This window comes from Xiphias gladius, chromosome 3, assembly GCF_016859285.1.
Source record: "Xiphias gladius isolate SHS-SW01 ecotype Sanya breed wild chromosome 3, ASM1685928v1, whole genome shotgun sequence".
NCBI lineage: Eukaryota > Metazoa > Chordata > Actinopteri > Istiophoriformes > Xiphiidae > Xiphias > Xiphias gladius.
This window is the reverse complement of record NC_053402.1, coordinates 25,824,860-25,841,706: the sequence shown is the minus strand read 5'-3', so window position 1 is coordinate 25,841,706 and position 16,847 is coordinate 25,824,860. Positions and strand designations below refer to the sequence as shown.

At 41.5% G+C, this 16,847-nt stretch overlaps 2 protein-coding genes and 1 long non-coding RNA gene across 7 annotated transcripts in view; 2 read left to right on the top strand and 1 right to left on the bottom strand.

Moving 5' to 3' along the window:
* Positions 1-202: 202 nt before the first annotated feature.
* Positions 203-11,961, top strand: LOC120784275 (phospholipid transfer protein-like). Its single transcript, XM_040117922.1, has 12 exons — positions 203-216; positions 1,821-1,943; positions 2,276-2,372; positions 2,673-2,819; positions 3,860-4,015; positions 5,582-5,639; positions 7,670-7,828; positions 8,245-8,418; positions 10,171-10,218; positions 10,928-11,050; positions 11,695-11,762; positions 11,871-11,961. The coding sequence occupies exons 2-12, from the start codon at positions 1,835-1,837 to the stop codon at positions 11,959-11,961; spliced, it is 1,230 nt and encodes a 409-aa protein (XP_039973856.1). The 5' UTR covers positions 203-216; positions 1,821-1,834.
* The window catches only part of rdm1 (RAD52 motif containing 1), an 11,989-nt gene continuing 6,070 nt past the window's right edge, over positions 10,929-16,847 (bottom strand). For 3 of the 5 annotated variants that reach the window (XM_040155333.1, XM_040155362.1, XM_040155371.1), the window contains 5 exons: positions 16,280-16,408; positions 16,034-16,196; positions 15,421-15,519; positions 13,904-13,980; positions 13,200-13,562 (listed from right to left, as the gene is read on the bottom strand). In XM_040155333.1, coding sequence (XP_040011267.1) covers positions 13,497-13,562; positions 13,904-13,980; positions 15,421-15,519; positions 16,034-16,196; positions 16,280-16,408 — 534 coding nt within the window. In that variant the 3' untranslated portion in view covers positions 13,200-13,496. Of the gene's footprint in view, positions 11,046-11,107; positions 11,112-13,199; positions 13,563-13,903; positions 13,981-15,420; positions 15,520-16,033; positions 16,197-16,279; positions 16,409-16,847 lie in introns of those variants that run through there. The other 2 variants (XM_040155352.1, XM_040155343.1) reach the window with 2 other exon arrangements.
* Positions 12,041-13,214, top strand: LOC120805280. The gene is made up of 3 exons (XR_005709540.1): positions 12,041-12,084; positions 12,237-12,313; positions 12,834-13,214. It is a non-coding gene; the product is annotated as an uncharacterized LOC120805280 (long non-coding RNA).

Sequence of the window (16,847 nt, the reverse complement as noted above, 5' to 3'; positions counted from 1 at the left end):
TATCCCCTCAGGCTGTTCGTCGAGTAAGTACAGTCAGAGTTGTCATTCAAATGTTTCAACAGATAGTGTCAAACTCACACACACCATGTCCATATTTAGTAAAATATTTTTCTGACTCATAAAGGTTCATGTTTTGCATGACGAGACCTATATAAGTACTGGTGAGTTTGTGGAAGTTTCCAATCATCTGTGGGAAATCCGACGCACAAACCTCAGGTAACACTGCTGCTTCTTTCTCTGTGTTAGACTGATGAACCAAAGAATGCTTAGGGCTCTTCATAAATAAGCATTAAAAGGTTTCATGAAATGACAGAAAAAGTTTCCATTTGTATTGCAGTACTTTAACTGTTTTATTGTCAACTTTTTTAAGATGTTTGACGACATTCCTGTGGTAACCTAAAAAACAACAGAGTCACTGATAAAAAGAAAAACTGAACCACATTTATTAACTAGCAGCTGCATGGCCGCATCTTTGTTTACATTTATGTACTACAATTCGTAAGTTTTCAACCAGCTGGAGAAACCTAATTTAATAACTTTGAGTGATGTTACACATGTAAAGTTAGTAAAATTAGGACTAACCCACACAGCATCAAGCTACTCTAGCCTGCCAGTATGGCTAAAGTTAGCTAGTATTAATGTTAGCCAAGCTGCTTTCATGAAAAAACAAATCTTTATAAACAGAGAGAAGGCATACTTCTATCTACATCACTTTCATTACCATACGTTGCCTGGTGACCCAGTTTATTTAAATGACAATAACATTACAGGGAGCAGATGACAGTTACCGTTAGAAGTTTAACCTACTTGATTCTAATTGACTCGAAGGTGCGGATTAACTCTTGGTGACCACTTTTCAAAGCTCTTTGAAACTTTAATAAATATTAAATCTTCTTGGATCAAAACTTCACAGCACAGAGTGAAGACAGCTTGTTTGCAGTTAGACGTGCCCTGTTAACAGTTTTACAGACATCTCATTCTTAATCCGGGTCTGTGGAAAATCATTTTTTATATGTACTACCTCGACGACCACTGTCTGATTGTAGGCGCTGTATCACACCTATCAGTACATCTATGGTCTGAGCCCAGCTTTGTGGATCACTTCCTGTTAAATGTTAGCTAGCGACGTAAATGTTTGTTGGGAAGTGAGCACACAGTATAAGTGAGATGATCCCCTCCCACTTTTGTTTGTTCTCTGATTGTTTTTGCTTCATGTCAGGTAGTCCTTACCCTCCACGTTATCTGTTGCAATCATACAACTTGTTGGCTAGTCTAACTGAAATCTCACTGAAACAGAGCTTCATCTAATTAATGCACAGATAGATTTTTATTGTCCCCGAAAAGGAAGTTTCCTCAGTGTGCATTATGTGTGCCTCCAACACGTTACACTTGCATATAACATCATACAACACAGCTACATTCGTACAGAATACATAGCGCATTATTGTGTCCTGTATCCGTAGATGGGGGAAGAGTGAGGAAGTTGAGGGGGTGTCCAGGGTCATGTGCTCTGGTGGCTCTGCTATTCCTGTCTGAGGAATGGGGGTCGGGAGACCAATGAGAGAACAGGGGCAGCAGTGGAGCGGTTTGGGCTGAGTCACTAACGGGACGTGGGGGGACAGAGAGTGCACGTGGCGTATGTTGAACTGCTCAGGCTAAACAAATACCGTTAAAGTCAAAGAGAAATTAAATAGAGCCACCAACCTGGTTGAAGTGAGATTTGTGGTCAAATTCTTTCTTTTTTTTTTTTTTTACCATAAAAGAAGTTTTAAACATGTTCTTAACATGTCAGGGTGTTGACTCTTCTTCTTTCTTTTCAGGTTTTTGGCTCAGGATGACTTCCTGTGTGTTTTCCCTCCTCTTCTTGGTCTCTTTTCCCTCCATCACGGCTGGCGATCCTACCGGCCTCAAAGTGCGAATCACAGACAGAGCGCAGGATGTTTGTAAGATCCGCACACTGTAAAAATCACATAGATTAAGCACTGTGCCCCAGTAATACATGCTAAAACACTATAACCGATGTATAAATCTGACAAAACTTTTACATCTGAAACAAATGTAGTATTACTGAGTTAAACGAGATATTTGAATGTAAATGCAGCTATAAGCACTCCTCATATGGTCAATAATATTCACTGCTCAATAATTATTACTACTGATAATTACTTCTATTGTAAATTTACATTCAGCATTTTGATGGTAATTCAGCTTTTAGCTTCTTCTGAGAGGCTGCTGAGCCCAAAGTACCAGCAGTACTTGTACTGTGTTTTTGCAGTGAAGGATCTTGGTCTGACGTTTCTGGAGGAGCTGGTTAACAGCACTATTCCATCCTTCCCCATAACGTGGGAATCCATCAAATGCACAGTCATCAAGTAAAATAAGTTATTATTATTACAATTATTAATAATATGTTTCTTGTTTTGTTTTGTTTGTTTAGTTGTTTCCTTTTATTTTCCTTTTAAAAGAACGATTTCATTTATTTGATTTTTAATTCAAATGTAGATTTTAATCTTCCTTTTTCCATTTCATTTCATTACCATCACGTTCACGCGTTTGGTTCAGTGAAGATCTGAAGGATTGTGACTTTAAACTGCCATTTAGCTTCCATGACATGCTCACACCCTCCTCCACTCCTCGTTCCCTCTCCTTGTTTCCTCTTCCACTTTTCTCAGCTTGACACTTACTCATCTGGAAGTGGATCCAGCTCTGACGGTTGTTCGTTTCCAGGATCGGGGTGTCCAATTTGAGATCACCAACCTGGACATCACTTGGGAACTTCAGTATGACATCAATCTGTGTTTGTTACAGAGAGTGCTTAAGTACGTATTAAACTACAAAGGCTCCTAAACTCTTCCCCACAGTTTATGGTTCAGGTGTGAAACTGCGACCAAATCAGTGACTTACAATAGAAATGAATGATTTACTCAGGATTCTGCCTAAACTTTTAAGACTTTCTATGTGATAACAACTCATCTTGTGTTTTATCTGTCATAAGGTAAGTGTCAGGTAGGGACAACAGTTAAGTGTTGGTCTTTTATTAATACTGCAATTTAAATGTCTGTTTTCTGTTATTGTTGAGGAATCTCTATCTTCATGGGATTTATATTCCCTACACAAAGTGAGAATTCACATTTCAGTTTCATTGGCTGAAATTGTCTCGGTATGATGTGAGAGGCGTCTCTGGCTGTAAAATAATTATTTTATATTATTTTTCAAATCCCAACAAAAACTGGAAGCAGCCGATTTTTCCCCATTTTATCTCCCTTAGTTACAGCTGTGGAATATTTGTACTTGAGCCGTCTAATAATCTGTGAAACGCTGTGACAGAGCCCGTTTTAAGCTGCTGAGGAGATTCTCAGATCGGTGTGTAAAAACTTTTCTCCCTGACCGAGGCCTCACTCAGCGGTGTGGACGAATAAACAAATGTCCAGGAACGACAGCATTTCAGCCACTAGGAAATGAACGAGAATCTTCACGTCCTGTTATTCTCTGTTGGTTGATACAGAAAAGCCGAAAGATAAATGATGAACCAGACAGAACCTGCCCCATAAACTCAACAGCCACAGTCTGATTCCTGCTGGGGACCTCCTCTGTCGAATAAAGGCAAAAAAATGATGAAAGTGATTATTTAAAAAAAAAAAGGCCTTGAACAGCAACCCCTGAGTGATGCAGGCCGAGAAGAGAAACTTCTTCTTCAACATATTTAAACGCCTCAACTCAGTGCTTCCATTCAAAATTATGCAAACTGAACGCAAATGTGGCTGAGGACATGCTGCTCCCGCCAGCTAACAGATCTTTACCTCAACCTGACGCCTGCAGAAATTTTTACCCTCAGTAACGGACGTGTTTTCTGTTGCAGAATGGACTCAAGAAAAGCCACCGTCTTCGGACATAGGGTGAACGCCACGATCGCACTGACACTGATGCGAAACCAACAAGGAGGCTTGAGTGTGGACATGACGAACTGTCAAACCTCCATCGACAAACTGGCCACAAAATTCAGCGGCATACTGGGGTACCAGAACCTAACCCAGTGATAGTGGGCAGTGCAGCCGCTGCGCCGTTTGGGTGATGATGATAAGTCCGTGTTTTCACTGACTCTCAGGTACACGGTTTCTACGGTCCGGGAGAGCCAGGCACGGATGCCGGTCTTGTGTTGCAACCCCCACCACGGATGGGTTTAGGGCGTAGGTTAGGGTAAACCCTACTATAGATACCTGGTTGGGTTTCGGAATAAGGTTTGATCACATGTCAGCAGTCTTTAACACATCACACGTATCAAATTTACTCGTGTTGAAAATATGACAGTATGATTATTAATATTCAGTGGTGGAAGAAATATTCCGAATTTTTATCGTAGTAAAAGTACTAATACCACAGTGTAAAAACACAGGTACAAGTAAAAGTCCTGCATTCAACATATTACTTAGGTAGAAGTACAAAATCATCAGTATCTAAATTAACTTGAGGTACCAAACGTTAGTTGGCCCATTTCAGAGAAATGAATATGATACTATTGTATTATACTTATCGATGCATCCATGTGTTCATCACTTTAATGTGGCAGCTATAAAGGTGGGGTAAATTTAAACTACTTGATTGAATGCTGCCAAATCTGTAATGACACATCGTAGTGTATTATCTGATTATATTCTGTATTAATGATCTGAATCTGAAGAGTTACTGGTGACTAAAGCTGTCAAATACATGTAGAGGAGCAGAAGCATAAAGTACAACAAATGAAAGTACTCAAGTAAAGTACCTCAATACCGTACATGTACAGTATTAGAGTAAATGTACATAGTTACATTCTGACACTGTTAACATAATACTACTACTCAGAGGATTTAGATAAAAACACTCAGGTGTTGTTTAATTGTTTTCCTGGCAATGGACAGTCAGTCTTATTGGCTTCATATCAGACAACATCATCTGATCAATTCATCATTATTTATTCAGGTCAGTCCCACTGAGCTTAACATCATCTGACTGCATGTAAAAATACAAGATATAGAAAAACAGGAATCAAGATAATGAAATAAATAACTCAAAAACGTCCCAGATTCCTTTATTCGACCGCAGAAGGTCCCATCGTCACTCGAAACCTTGTTTTCAAGAGCGACCTCGAAAAACAGTGAGATGTAAAAACATGTTTCTAAAATGTCCTGAGGGAAGTTTACTGTGGGTTTTAAAAGTGAGTCCAAAACTAAAAACAGTCTGAGATCTGAACTGACCTGCGGATCATCCAGTGTGAGCAGCCTCGTGGCTTCCTGTAGTTTGTCAAACTAAGACGGACGTTTATTGCGATATCAATTTATTATGTGGAATCCAGTTTGGGGCAACAAATATCTGTAAAAAGCGCAAAACAGTTTGCATGTATCTGATCATGAACCAAAGTTTGGACAAATTAAAATGTGACCTGATGGTGGTGCTAGAGGAAAGTGTTAGGGTTACAGTTCATCCTGAACGTCTGAACCACATCTCATGGACACAGATGTTAAGCTTGTACATCACCTCTCTGTCTGCAGCATCGCTTGTTATTGATGATTGATTGATCTGATTTCTGCCGTTTGTTTTTCAGGCCTGTAATTGACGCATTTGTAGCTGCACCTTTCGCTCAGAAGTACTTGGTCAGCAAGGTTTGTTCCAGCTTCAGTCTCTAATAGAACTAAACCAAACTTCCCAACTCTTTCAAACGCTTTCCAAGCATCCATCACAAAGAGTAAGAGTTATAAACGACAAGTTTTACAGCCAGAATCGTTCAGTCTGAGAATGAAGCTTCGTGTGCATAACAAAGATCTACAGCTTAATAATTCATGTTGCTGGGCGGAGGTCAGTTTAAGACAGTGAGCTGTGATTTATCTGCAGCTGGAGGCCAACTCACATTAAACTTGAAACGCAGCAGTGACACTTGATGACTCATCTATTGTGAAAGTCACTCTGTCATTTCTGTGCCAGAGCGGCTGCATATAAACAGCATAGGCAGCAGAAATCAAGAGGAGACAGGAAGCTGAAAATATAAAACCGGGAATATCAGATCTATAACATATAACTGTCTGATTTCAACGTTATCCCTAATTCTACGTCAGACGTCACGTGACAAAGACCATCAGAGTTAAAGACGAACACAAACGACAGAAACCTGAATAGAAGCTGGAGGGTTGGTTCCTCCTGCTGGGTGGAGGATCCTTCAGTTCAGACTCTTTTGAGAAAAACCTCCTGAGCGTAAGAAGGTTCATAAAATGGATTTTACAATCATCTTAAGCTTAAGATTCTTCAGGGAAACGTGGACCAGGTCTAGATATGTCTGTGGTTTTCTCTTCTGGAGAAGCAAAATCCTAAATCTCCATGTCCAGGTGCCCAGGTGTGCTGGTTCACACTGCAAAAGAAATAACAAACGTGTGCTCATCTGCATGTTAACTACTTGTACACAGAGATTAGTAGAGAGTTCTGCCAGAGGTTATCTCAGGGCACTTTTCATGTAGAGCGGGTCTAGACCGGACTCTTCATAGTTACATTTACAGAGACCCAACATTCCCTCAAGAGTAAGAACAAAGCTCCCTTTTAACAGGTAGGAAACTTGAACAGAACCAGGCTCATGGTTGGTGGGCAGCCGTCTGCTGGAGGAAAGAGAACATAGCGCAGTAGACGTATAACATACAGATGTATAACAATAATGAGACTAATAACTCTAATAATTGGGGGAATAATAATACTAATAAAACTCAACATAATAATAGTAATGATAATCCTAATAATTGAAGCAGGGGGTGTTGAGCAGGATCATGGGGCAGTAGGTGGTTTACAGTCCCAGATCCAGACTCTGCAGCTCCAGAGGTAGAAACACCCGCAGAAAGCGACAGGACAAAAGAGGAGAGAGACGAGGAAGCACAAAACTACGGGAGAGAGAAGAAGTCAAGTAACGAGCATTAATGAGATATAAATGTGTACAGATGGAGAGGAAGAGGAGGAGAGAGGAGCTCGTGCATCATGGGAGGTCTCCCAGCAGTCCAGACCTATAGCAGCAGAACTAGGGGATGGTTCAAGCCAGGCCTGAGCCAGTCCTGACTGTAAGCTTTATCAAAGAGGAAGGTTTTAAGCCTCCTCTTAGCCTCCTCCCGGACCCAAACTGGAAGATGGTTCCACAGTAGAGGAGCCTGACCACTGAAGTAGACTTGGAGACTCTAGGAACCACAAGTAAGCCTTCCGAGTTCTACTGGAGTACTAGGGTACTATGAGGTCTTTAAGATGGGATGGTACCTGACCATTAAGGGCTTTATAGGTGAGGAAGAGGATTTTAAATTCTAGTCTGGATTTTACAGGGAGCCAATGCAGAGAAGCTAACAGGAGAAATATGGTCCCTTTTCCTGGTTCCCGTCAGTACTGGTGCTGCAGCATTCTGGATCAGCTGGAGAGTATTTAGAGACTTGGTGGGACGGCCTGATAATAAGGAATTACAATAATCCAGTCTAGAAGTAACAAAAGCATGGAGTAGTTTTTCTTTAGCAGCAGAAAGTTGCTTTATGTCCTTATTTTCAGCAGGAGAAGAAAAATAAAGAGCCTTTATGTTCTGTCGTGGCGTAAACACAGCGGTCAGTTCTAGGTCACCTGAACAGGAGGTGACACCTGAGTACCTGAGCAACAGGACTGTCTCTCTGTCTGTCTGCAGCTCTGTCCTGCTGTCCAGATGTACGCTGTGCCTCAAATCAACTCCATGTTGGCGGACAGAACCATGGTGACGCAGGTGTCCAACACTAACATCAGCATCGACTACTCTCTGAGCGGAGACATCACGGTGACCTCCAACGCCCTCGATGTGCCTTTCAAAGTGAGAGACAAACACCGACAGACCCTCACAGCCAGTCTCCTACTGACCCAGGACATGAACCGTGACCTGCGCACCATGAAAAAACATCACATCTCCCTCGGGTCTCTAAAGACTCTGCCTCCACATTCTGACAACAGAAATGATCCTAAACAAACAGACGGAGGAAAAGAATGTAGTTTTTAATTAATTCATACTAACGAGTGCACAAAACCAGCGATTATTATTTAAAGACGTTAGTGATTCCGCAGCCTCAGACCTTCAGGCTTGAAGTACATTTCTTGATGAAAGTGGGTCATTTGACTTAAGTGACTTTTTCAGTGTAGAGTAATGGAGTAGTTTTACAGTGTAGTGTGAGTACTTCCTCCTGCACTGCTGTTTCTAACCTGTACTGTATTAAAGCGATCTGTGTGTTTCAGGGCATGATATTCAGGCAGGGGGAGCCTGTGGACATCTCCTCAATAAGGAAAGGTGCGGATCCAGTTTTCAGCGAAAATGAAAATATGGCGTATGTGGGCATCTCTGAGTTCTTCTTCAACAGCGCCGCCATGTGGCTCTACAAATCAGGACCCTTTCAGTTCGAATACCCACAGGTGAGAACACGTGAAAACCGCCTGGCAGGACCTCTATACACCTCACAACCCACCAGTCTGACATGATTCACCAGAGACCGCCAGAGTCACGCGGCCGGAGCGCTCTTCATCTGAGTTCATTTACTGAAGGCTTTTGCTCTGAAAATCACAGCAGTGTATAAAATTTCAGTTGCAGTTACCATGGTAACAGCAGGTGGTCTGGTATAATACCACAGCGGACAACGTTAGAGCGGCTGGTGTATTTGTTTCCAGTGCAGCCAAACAAACTCAGGCTGGAGGCGGTTGCGGCTCAGGAGGTAGAGCGGGTCGTCCACTCCCCGGAAGGTCGGTGGTTCGATTCCTCGGCTCCTCCAGTCCAGGTGTTGAAGTGTCCTTGGGCAAGATACTGAATCCCATGGGCCCACACTGTGCCATCAGTATGTGTGTGTGTGTGTGTGTGTGTGTGTGTGTGTGTGTGTGTGTGTGTGTGTGTGTGTGTGTGTGTGTGAATGAGTGAATGTGGCATGTTGTGTAAAGCGCTTTGAGTGGTTGATAAGACTAGGAGAGTATATAAGTGTGTGCAAGTGCAGTCCATTTACCAGTTTAATAACGAAGCCAGTCAATAATAATCACAACCTACACACAGCCGGTAGTTTCGACACAACCACATGACGCAGTGAGGCGGCAGTGTGCACGGCCATCGCCTTCAGTGCTAACCTCTGACACACCGCACTGTGCTTCCTGTAGCTGCTTCACAATAAAAGCCAGTGGAGAGAATGTTGCGTTGGTGTTAGTATTAAGTGAAGCCACTTGTGACACAGCCGTGGGAGAGCAAACAGTGAACACTGAGGCTGATTCCAGTCCAATCATTACAAACAGTAACATTGTCACCTAATTTATATTAAGACGTCTTAACAAGATCACCTGAAGCAGACTGAGACTTCAGGCTATAGACAGGCTCAGCCTACCAGTCCCTGTCCTTCGGTCCCTAATGAAGATGTGAATCTTTAAAAACACCTCACAAATACAGTTTCCGTTTTAATCCAGACCTGCTTGCAGGTTTACTGGGGTTCAAGCACATGATGCTACTCAGGAGTGAAGGCACATGAACAAAGCCGAAAAAGAAAGGAAGCTTTTGTTGTTTATGGACATTTCAATTAACGCTATTCCTGCTAGTTCTTCTTATTGTCTACAGCAGACTCAGTCCGTCTCTCAGCACCTTCCCTCCTCTGTCTGTGGCTCTCGGCTCCGAGCCCATTGGTTCCTACTGAAGATGTAAATATTTTAAAACACCTCACTAATATATAGTTTCATTTAAAAAAAAAAAAGTCTCGGTAATTTTCCTAAAATAGCTGCTCACTGTGGTTTTTTAAATCAAAGAATCAGGAGGAGATATATAAAGCCTCTGTTGGGGACTATATTCAGCGGCGGATTAATCTGCGTTTGGTGCTGTAGTGAGTGTTTGTAGCAGCAGGACGGCGTGTGTGGGACTGACTCTAAATAAACTACAGTGTGTGTGTTCATGGTGATGAAGGAACATGTCACCCAGAGCAACAGTGTGGTTCACTGATTTGTCTCTGGAAACAGTGGAGCTCTGTGGCTCAGAGGAACCAGATGCATCGCATGACTTGGTAACAGACAAAAACAGGAAATTTCAGCAGACTTATAGTTTGAAATAAAACTAAATCATTTACTGTGTTTGTCAAATGATCCTGACTGAAATGAAAATCCTGGACTTGCTCCTCCTTTCATCACCTCCTCTGTTCTCAACAGGTAAAGTGGTTCGTAAAAGGCATTCTGAAAACTGTAGGACTCCCTGAGGTGAGCAGAAACCATTTCCGTTAGTGTCAAAATGATGTTTTAGTTTCATACACATCAAAAAGGGTTCCTGTATTAACTCAGAAGAAAGGTTTTTTTAAGCCTTTATTGACAGTAGTGTAGATATTAAACAAAAAGGACAGAGGCGATAAGACAGGGATGATGACCGTGTGGGGCCCCCAACTCCTACGTAGGAACAAAAGCTTAATCACAGCAAACCAGCGAACCCTGACAATCTGGAACCCTATTTGTGAAGACAGGCTGCAGATTTTATTGTCCAACCCCTTACCCATTTTTTAAAATCTCACTGTGGCCGGGTCTGGAAATCTGCCTTTATCCATCGCGTCCTGAAAAGAGGAGACCCCTCAATTCTGAGTAACGACTGGCAAATCTCTGAAAACCTGCATCTGTAGCCACACTTTTAGAGACATTAGTGAGCGAACAAGTAAAGGACTTTTCAATTCAAATAATATTTCATCTTGTTTTCAATCTGTTTTTAGAAAAAAACATAGCACACTAGTGTCAGCCATGAAGGCACTAAATGATTTTATCAAGTCAGTGGACAACAAACAATGTTGTGCAGCACTTTATTGATCAAAAAAAAAAAAAACACAACACACTGACATGCCCCTCCCGCACCAAACACTCGTGCTTAGTGTGTACCATTGCTGTTGCTCATGGACATGATGCTGTGTCTCTGTAACAATTGAAGGCTCCTATTCAAGTGCATCTCACTGAGGCTCCAACCATCAGCATCAAGGAGACCGGACTCTCTATTGACGTGAAGGCCATGGCCCAGTCTCTAAAAGAAACGCCTCCATCACCTCTTCCTGGGGTAAACACACACACACACACACCAGACTCAGCAAACGCAGCTGCAGTGTTTTGATGCCCATCTCACAGAACAGATACTATTTATTTTAACATCACAAACCTCCAGCTGTCTGTTGTGAACTTATTAACTATCTATAATGATGGATGATTTACTCTGTGACTTCCACTTCCTGAGGATATTATCTCTGACGTTCCTCCAGAATAAAGCTCCAGAAATCCGCTTAAAAATTAGGAGAAATAAATGGAGGCTGCAGAACTTCATTCAGAATCTTCCTGTTTTTAAGTTTCCTTGAGTATCACAGTGATCCAGTGACAGTTGTCTGGGCAGCAGTGGCTACACTGCAACAGGAGCTGATCACAGCTGGTTCAGCAGCTTTTAATGGGACAGTTTGACTACATGCGAACTGGGATTGAACACAGGGATTAAGTTGTATGTGATGTCTGAGGGGAGACCACCGTGTCAGATTTTGAAAACCTTGTCACAGAGTCACCGAACCACTATGGCTCCAACACTTACGCCTCAGGGAGCTGAGTGTCAGACTGTTTCTCTTCACTAGGTCTGAGTTGTGTATTTTAAACAGATGGACGTTCCATTCCCATGGAGGCTTCTTCTTCTGCAACTAAATCAACCTCTGTCTCCTCCAGAACTGTCACATCGATATGAACGTCGCTATCAAAGAAAGCAGCCTGACTCTGATCTCTAAAAACATCAGGTAAAAGCATAGTAACACACTCACACACTCTGAACTACAGTATAGTACTATGTAGTATTGTACAGGCTACAATATCATAAGTATTCACTCTCAGTAAAACGTTTTCAGATGTGAAGTCAATCATACACACTGGTCGGGAAAATTTGTGGTAAGAAAATGCTGCTGTAATCATCAAAAACATCTTCTAATAATAATATGATGGTGAGAAGAGTAACAGTGTGTGTGTGTGTGTGTGTGTGTGTGTGTGTGTGTGTGTGTGTCGCTTCTGTGCAGAAGCCTGTTAACTTCGGCCTTAAAAAAAAGATTGCAGACTTATTGAAGAGTAAGCACTAACACTAAATGACAGTCTCACTTAAATTCACATAAAACTGACAGTTCACAGATTGGAGTTTATTTTAACCTGGGTTATTATTTCTGTGTGTGTGTGTGTGTGTGTGTGTGTGTGTGTGTGTGTGTGTGTGTGTGTGTGTGGAGGCTGGTTTGAGAAAGGAGTACCAATCCCTCTTCCTGAAGGTGTGGGCTTCACTCAGGGAAAGATCAGCTACTATAATGTGAGTCTGCATGTTACATTGTACTAAATAGGCCTATTAGTATACTGTACTGAATTCAATATACTGTACTTTAATATGCCGTATTTTACTACACTGTTCTATTCTGTACTACGACCTATTACACTAAACAACAGATATAATGCTACTATACTGCAGTTGCAGCAGTGACTGTTGGTAGAAACTGTCATTACGTGGTTCTACAACAGTTCCCCAGCCGGAAAACCTCGCCCCCTTATTTCTGGATGTCACTGCCTCTGTAGTTACTGCTGTCTGCCTGTAGAGGGCGAAACACTTTGCTGTAGTAGAGTATCCGCTAATACGAAAACGCTGCTAAATAACTGCGTATTTACTTGACTGTACGTGAAACTGGACTGAACTGCCCTATTCCTTGTTACATTAAATACTAATCTACTAATAACTACGTCCAAATTATGTTCCAATTTATGTGTCATATTGCATTAGTTCCACCCACCTGCTACTACACACTAACCCAATATTACTGGATACCGTGTGTGTGCAGGGCTTCATGGTGGTCGGAGGAAACCTGAACTTCGCTCTAGCTGGGAAGAGGGAGATCTTGAGCAGGTTCAGCGGATAAATGAACAGAGTTCCACATGTGAACGCCCAGCTGGACGAGAATCTCTCGGCTCTTCTGAAAAGTTTTTTATGATGCAGACGTCGTTGTTATTCAGTCAGACCAAGGCTAAGATGATTAAAGTCAACGAACCCCATTAAAGACAGAAACAGCAGCTCAGTGGTGATCCTGGGTTTTTCTTCCTCGCTCCACATTCAGCTGACAGTTTTAGATTTCAGTCTCTTGAAGTTGTGACAAACGTACCAGTACCACGATGTGAAACTACTGACCGTTCTACCACAGCTTTTTACATTCTGATGGCTCGTTTTTCTGGATCTTTCTCTGCAATAAAAAGCTTCAGCATCACCGAGTCTCGTGTTTTTATCTCGATAGAGATTTGAGTAACGTGAACCAACCAGAACAGACTTTCACCTTCTTTAAGAAAACTGATATTAACTGTGATAAAACTGATTTATTGAATAAATTAAACATTAATGTGAAGCTGTGATACAGTTTAAACCTCCAGCCGAACTCAGATCAGTCTCGCTAATGAGTCCCATCATGCACCACTGTTCAAAACCACAGTCCTACCCACAATCCTCTGGAAGTCTATGATACAGTCAGATCCCACTCTTCATCTTCAACCTCCGCTTCATCCAGATCAAACTCATTCACCTGAAACACAAACAGATACGCATATACAATATCACATGAACTATGTCTGTATTATATCTGTATATTTATATTAATATTTATTATTTTTGAAGTTTATTAGTATTTATACTTACATTTATATCTATATTTATATTTATATCTATCTTTGATATATACAATATGTACATAGGTACAAATCGATCAGTACAAATATTTATCAATCTTTCTATTACACTGTATAAATAAAGATAAAAAAGTATTAGACTTGACAGATAAGCTGACAGCACTAATTTGATCTGATTAAACCTCCATCGGTACATGAACATACAGATCAACAGTCAGCTGACAACAGGTGAGTTTACCTGGAGGACTCCTTCGATCTGCTCAGGTAGAAACTGATCTGAAGTCTGTTTCACCTCCACCATCACCTTACCGTTTCCTACAGAGAGACAGAGACTGGTTGAACCTTCATTTAACTGATAATACACATTTATCATTTCATCAGTCTGACATCAGGTCACAGCTATGGCAGTATACTGTATGTACATGGTAACAGCAGCAGCAGTAGCAGTAGTAGTAACTCTAGCAGTAGTAGCAGTATTAGCAGTAGCAGTAGTAGCAGTACCAGTAGTAGCAGTAGTAGCAACAACAGTAGTAGTAGTAGCAGTAGTAGTAGTAGTAGTAGTAGTAACAGTAGCAGTAGTAGTAGTAGCAGTAGTAGTAGTAGTAGTAGCAGTAGTAGCAGTAGTAGCAGTAGTAGCAGTAGCAGTAACAGTAGTAGTAGTAGTAGTAACAGTAGCAGTAGTAGCAGTAGCAGTAGTAGCAGTAGTAGCAGTAGCAGTAGTAGTAGTAGTAACAGTAGTAGTAATAGTAGTAGCAGTAGTAGTAGTAGTAGTAGTAGTAACAGTAGCAGTAGTAGTAGTAGTAGCAACAGTAGTAGTAGTAGTAGTAGTAGTAGTAGTAACAGTAGCAGTAGCAGTAGTAGTAGTAGTATTAGTAGCAGTAGTAGCAGTAGCAGTAGCAGTAGTAGTAGTAGTAGTAGTAGCAGTAGTAGCAACAACAGTAGTAGTAGTAGCAGTAGTAGTAGTAGTAGTACTAGTATTAGTTGCAGTAGTAGCAGTAGTAGCAACAACAGTAGTAGTAGTAGCATTAGTAGTAGTAACAGTAGCAGTAGTAGCAGTAGTAGCAACAACAGTAGTAGTAGTAGCAGTAGTAGTAGTAGTAGTACTAGTATTAGTTGCAGTAGTAGCAGTAGCAGTAGCCGTAGCATTAGTAGTAGTAACAGTAGCAGTAGTAGCAGTAGTAGCAACAACAGTAGTAGTAGTAGCAGCAGTAGTAGTAACACTAGCAGTAGTAGCAGTAGCAGTAGTAGCAGTAGCAGTAGTAGCAGCAGTAGTAGTATTAGTAGTACTAGTAACAGTAGCAGTAGCAGTAGTAGCAGTAGTAGTAGTATTAGTAGTACTAGTAACAGTAGCAGTAGTAGTAGTAGCAGTAGTAGCAACAACAGTAGTAGTAGTAGCAGCAGTAGTAGTAGTAGTACTAGTATTAGTTGCAGTAGTAGCAGTAGCAGTAGCCGTAGCAGTAGTAGTAGTAACAGTAGCAGTAGTAGCAGTAGCAGTAGTAGTACTAGTAAGAGTAGCAGTAGTAGCAACAACAGTAGTAGTAGTAGCAGCAGTAGTAGTAGTAGTAGTACTAGTAACAGTAGCAGTAGCAGTAGTAGTAGTAGCAGCAGTAGTAGTAGTAGTACTAGTATTAGTTGCACTAGTAGCCGTAGCAGTAGTAGTAGTAACAGTAGCAGTAGTAGTAGTAGTACTAGTAAGAGTAGCAGTAGTAGCAACAACAGCAGTAGTATTAGTAGCAGTAGTGAGAGTAGTACTACCTAGTAGTATGAGCAATACTGTAGCGAAGGCCTGAACCAGAGCTTTCTCTCTGACCAACTTCTGTAGTTTACAGCGTTTCTGTAGCAAAACATCTGGACCTGCAGCAAGAGAGAAAAACACACGTCAACATAAACCTGCCTTTAATCAAAAATCCGTCTTTAATCAAAAACCTGTCTTTAAGCATATACAATGTGATAAAGTGTCAATGTGATATTTCGGTTTTTCCTTTTGAATACATTTTCTCGTTGTCATTATCAGGTCCTGAGTGCAGCAACAATGTCTTGTTTTGTTTTTAAGCATCAAGCTCCAACATAACATGTGGTTGGGAACCTGAAAAATAATCATGAGCTTTTCTGCCGATGCTTCTCTTCTCTGTTTTGTTTCTCCTGTTCCTCGTCCCTGCACTTTCCTCACCTCCTCTGGGTGGAAGCTGTTTATTTCTGTCTCTGTTTAATTTTTTTAATTAACTGTCTCTTTATTTACTTACTAATCAGGAAAGAAGGTCTCTTCACTTATTTCTTCTTTACTTTTCTTTCCTCCCCTGACTCACTCTCTTCTAAAGCTGACCACTGGGACGATGGGGTTTTTGGTCACCTGGTGCGTCCTCCTCACCTGTGCAGGTGAAGCTGTCCTCCACCACAGCTGCTCCTTTGGTGGTCTGTCTGTGACGGGGGAAGGAGAGCTGCAGCAGACAGCCAAACCTCAGCCTCCTCCGCTTCACTCCCCCCTCCTCGCCCTCCTCATCACCGCCGTCTTCGTCGGTGAGCTCCTTCAGCTGAGGAGGACAGACACAGACAGGAAGTCACCTGCCCTCACACTAGCTCGCCTATATGTAAACAGATGAAGTGTGTTTCTCACTGTGACGATGTCAGAGGTCCAGCCGTTAAATCCCAGGCAGTGATTGGCCAGCTCAAGGCAGCGGGCGTGGCTCAGAGGCCTGCTGCTGTTAGACATGAAGTGAGGAGTCTGTTTGGAGCTCAGCTTCACCTGAACACACAGGCAAGTTACAGGTAAACCTACCGACAGCCACACTCTGTTCTCAGTAACAGACAAATGTAGAACAATAAACAAGAAAATGAAAAGTAAGACACAAATGAGAAAACGACGCTGATGAAATGAGATCTGATCTGATCGATGAGAAAATGTTTGTGATGGAAAAATGCATCATTAAACAGAAAAAACTGTCCATCAGAGCTGCTTCAATTAGCCTATTAATTGATTAGTTGATCAACAGGAAACCAATCGGCAACTATTTTGATAACTGATTAATGGTTTATGTCATGTTTTATTAAGGAAAAGAATATAAACATTTGTCTAAAATGTTTTTAATGTGTTGCTCTTCCTCGACTTAACACCACAGTCAAATGAATATCTTTGAGTTTTGTCACTGATTTATGTTTTACTGACCAAATGATTCATCAAAAAA

Coding starts and splice junctions, on each gene's coding strand:
- LOC120784275 (XM_040117922.1), top strand. CDS start 1,835: ATGACTTCCTGTGTGTTTTCCCTCCTCTTCTTGGTCTCTTTTCCCTCC. Junction 2,373..2,672: donor ATCAAATGCACAGTCATCAA/GTAAAATAAGTT, acceptor CACTTTTCTCAG/CTTGACACTTACTCATCTGG. Junction 11,051..11,694: donor CTCCATCACCTCTTCCTGGG/GTAAACACACAC, acceptor TGTCTCCTCCAG/AACTGTCACATCGATATGAA.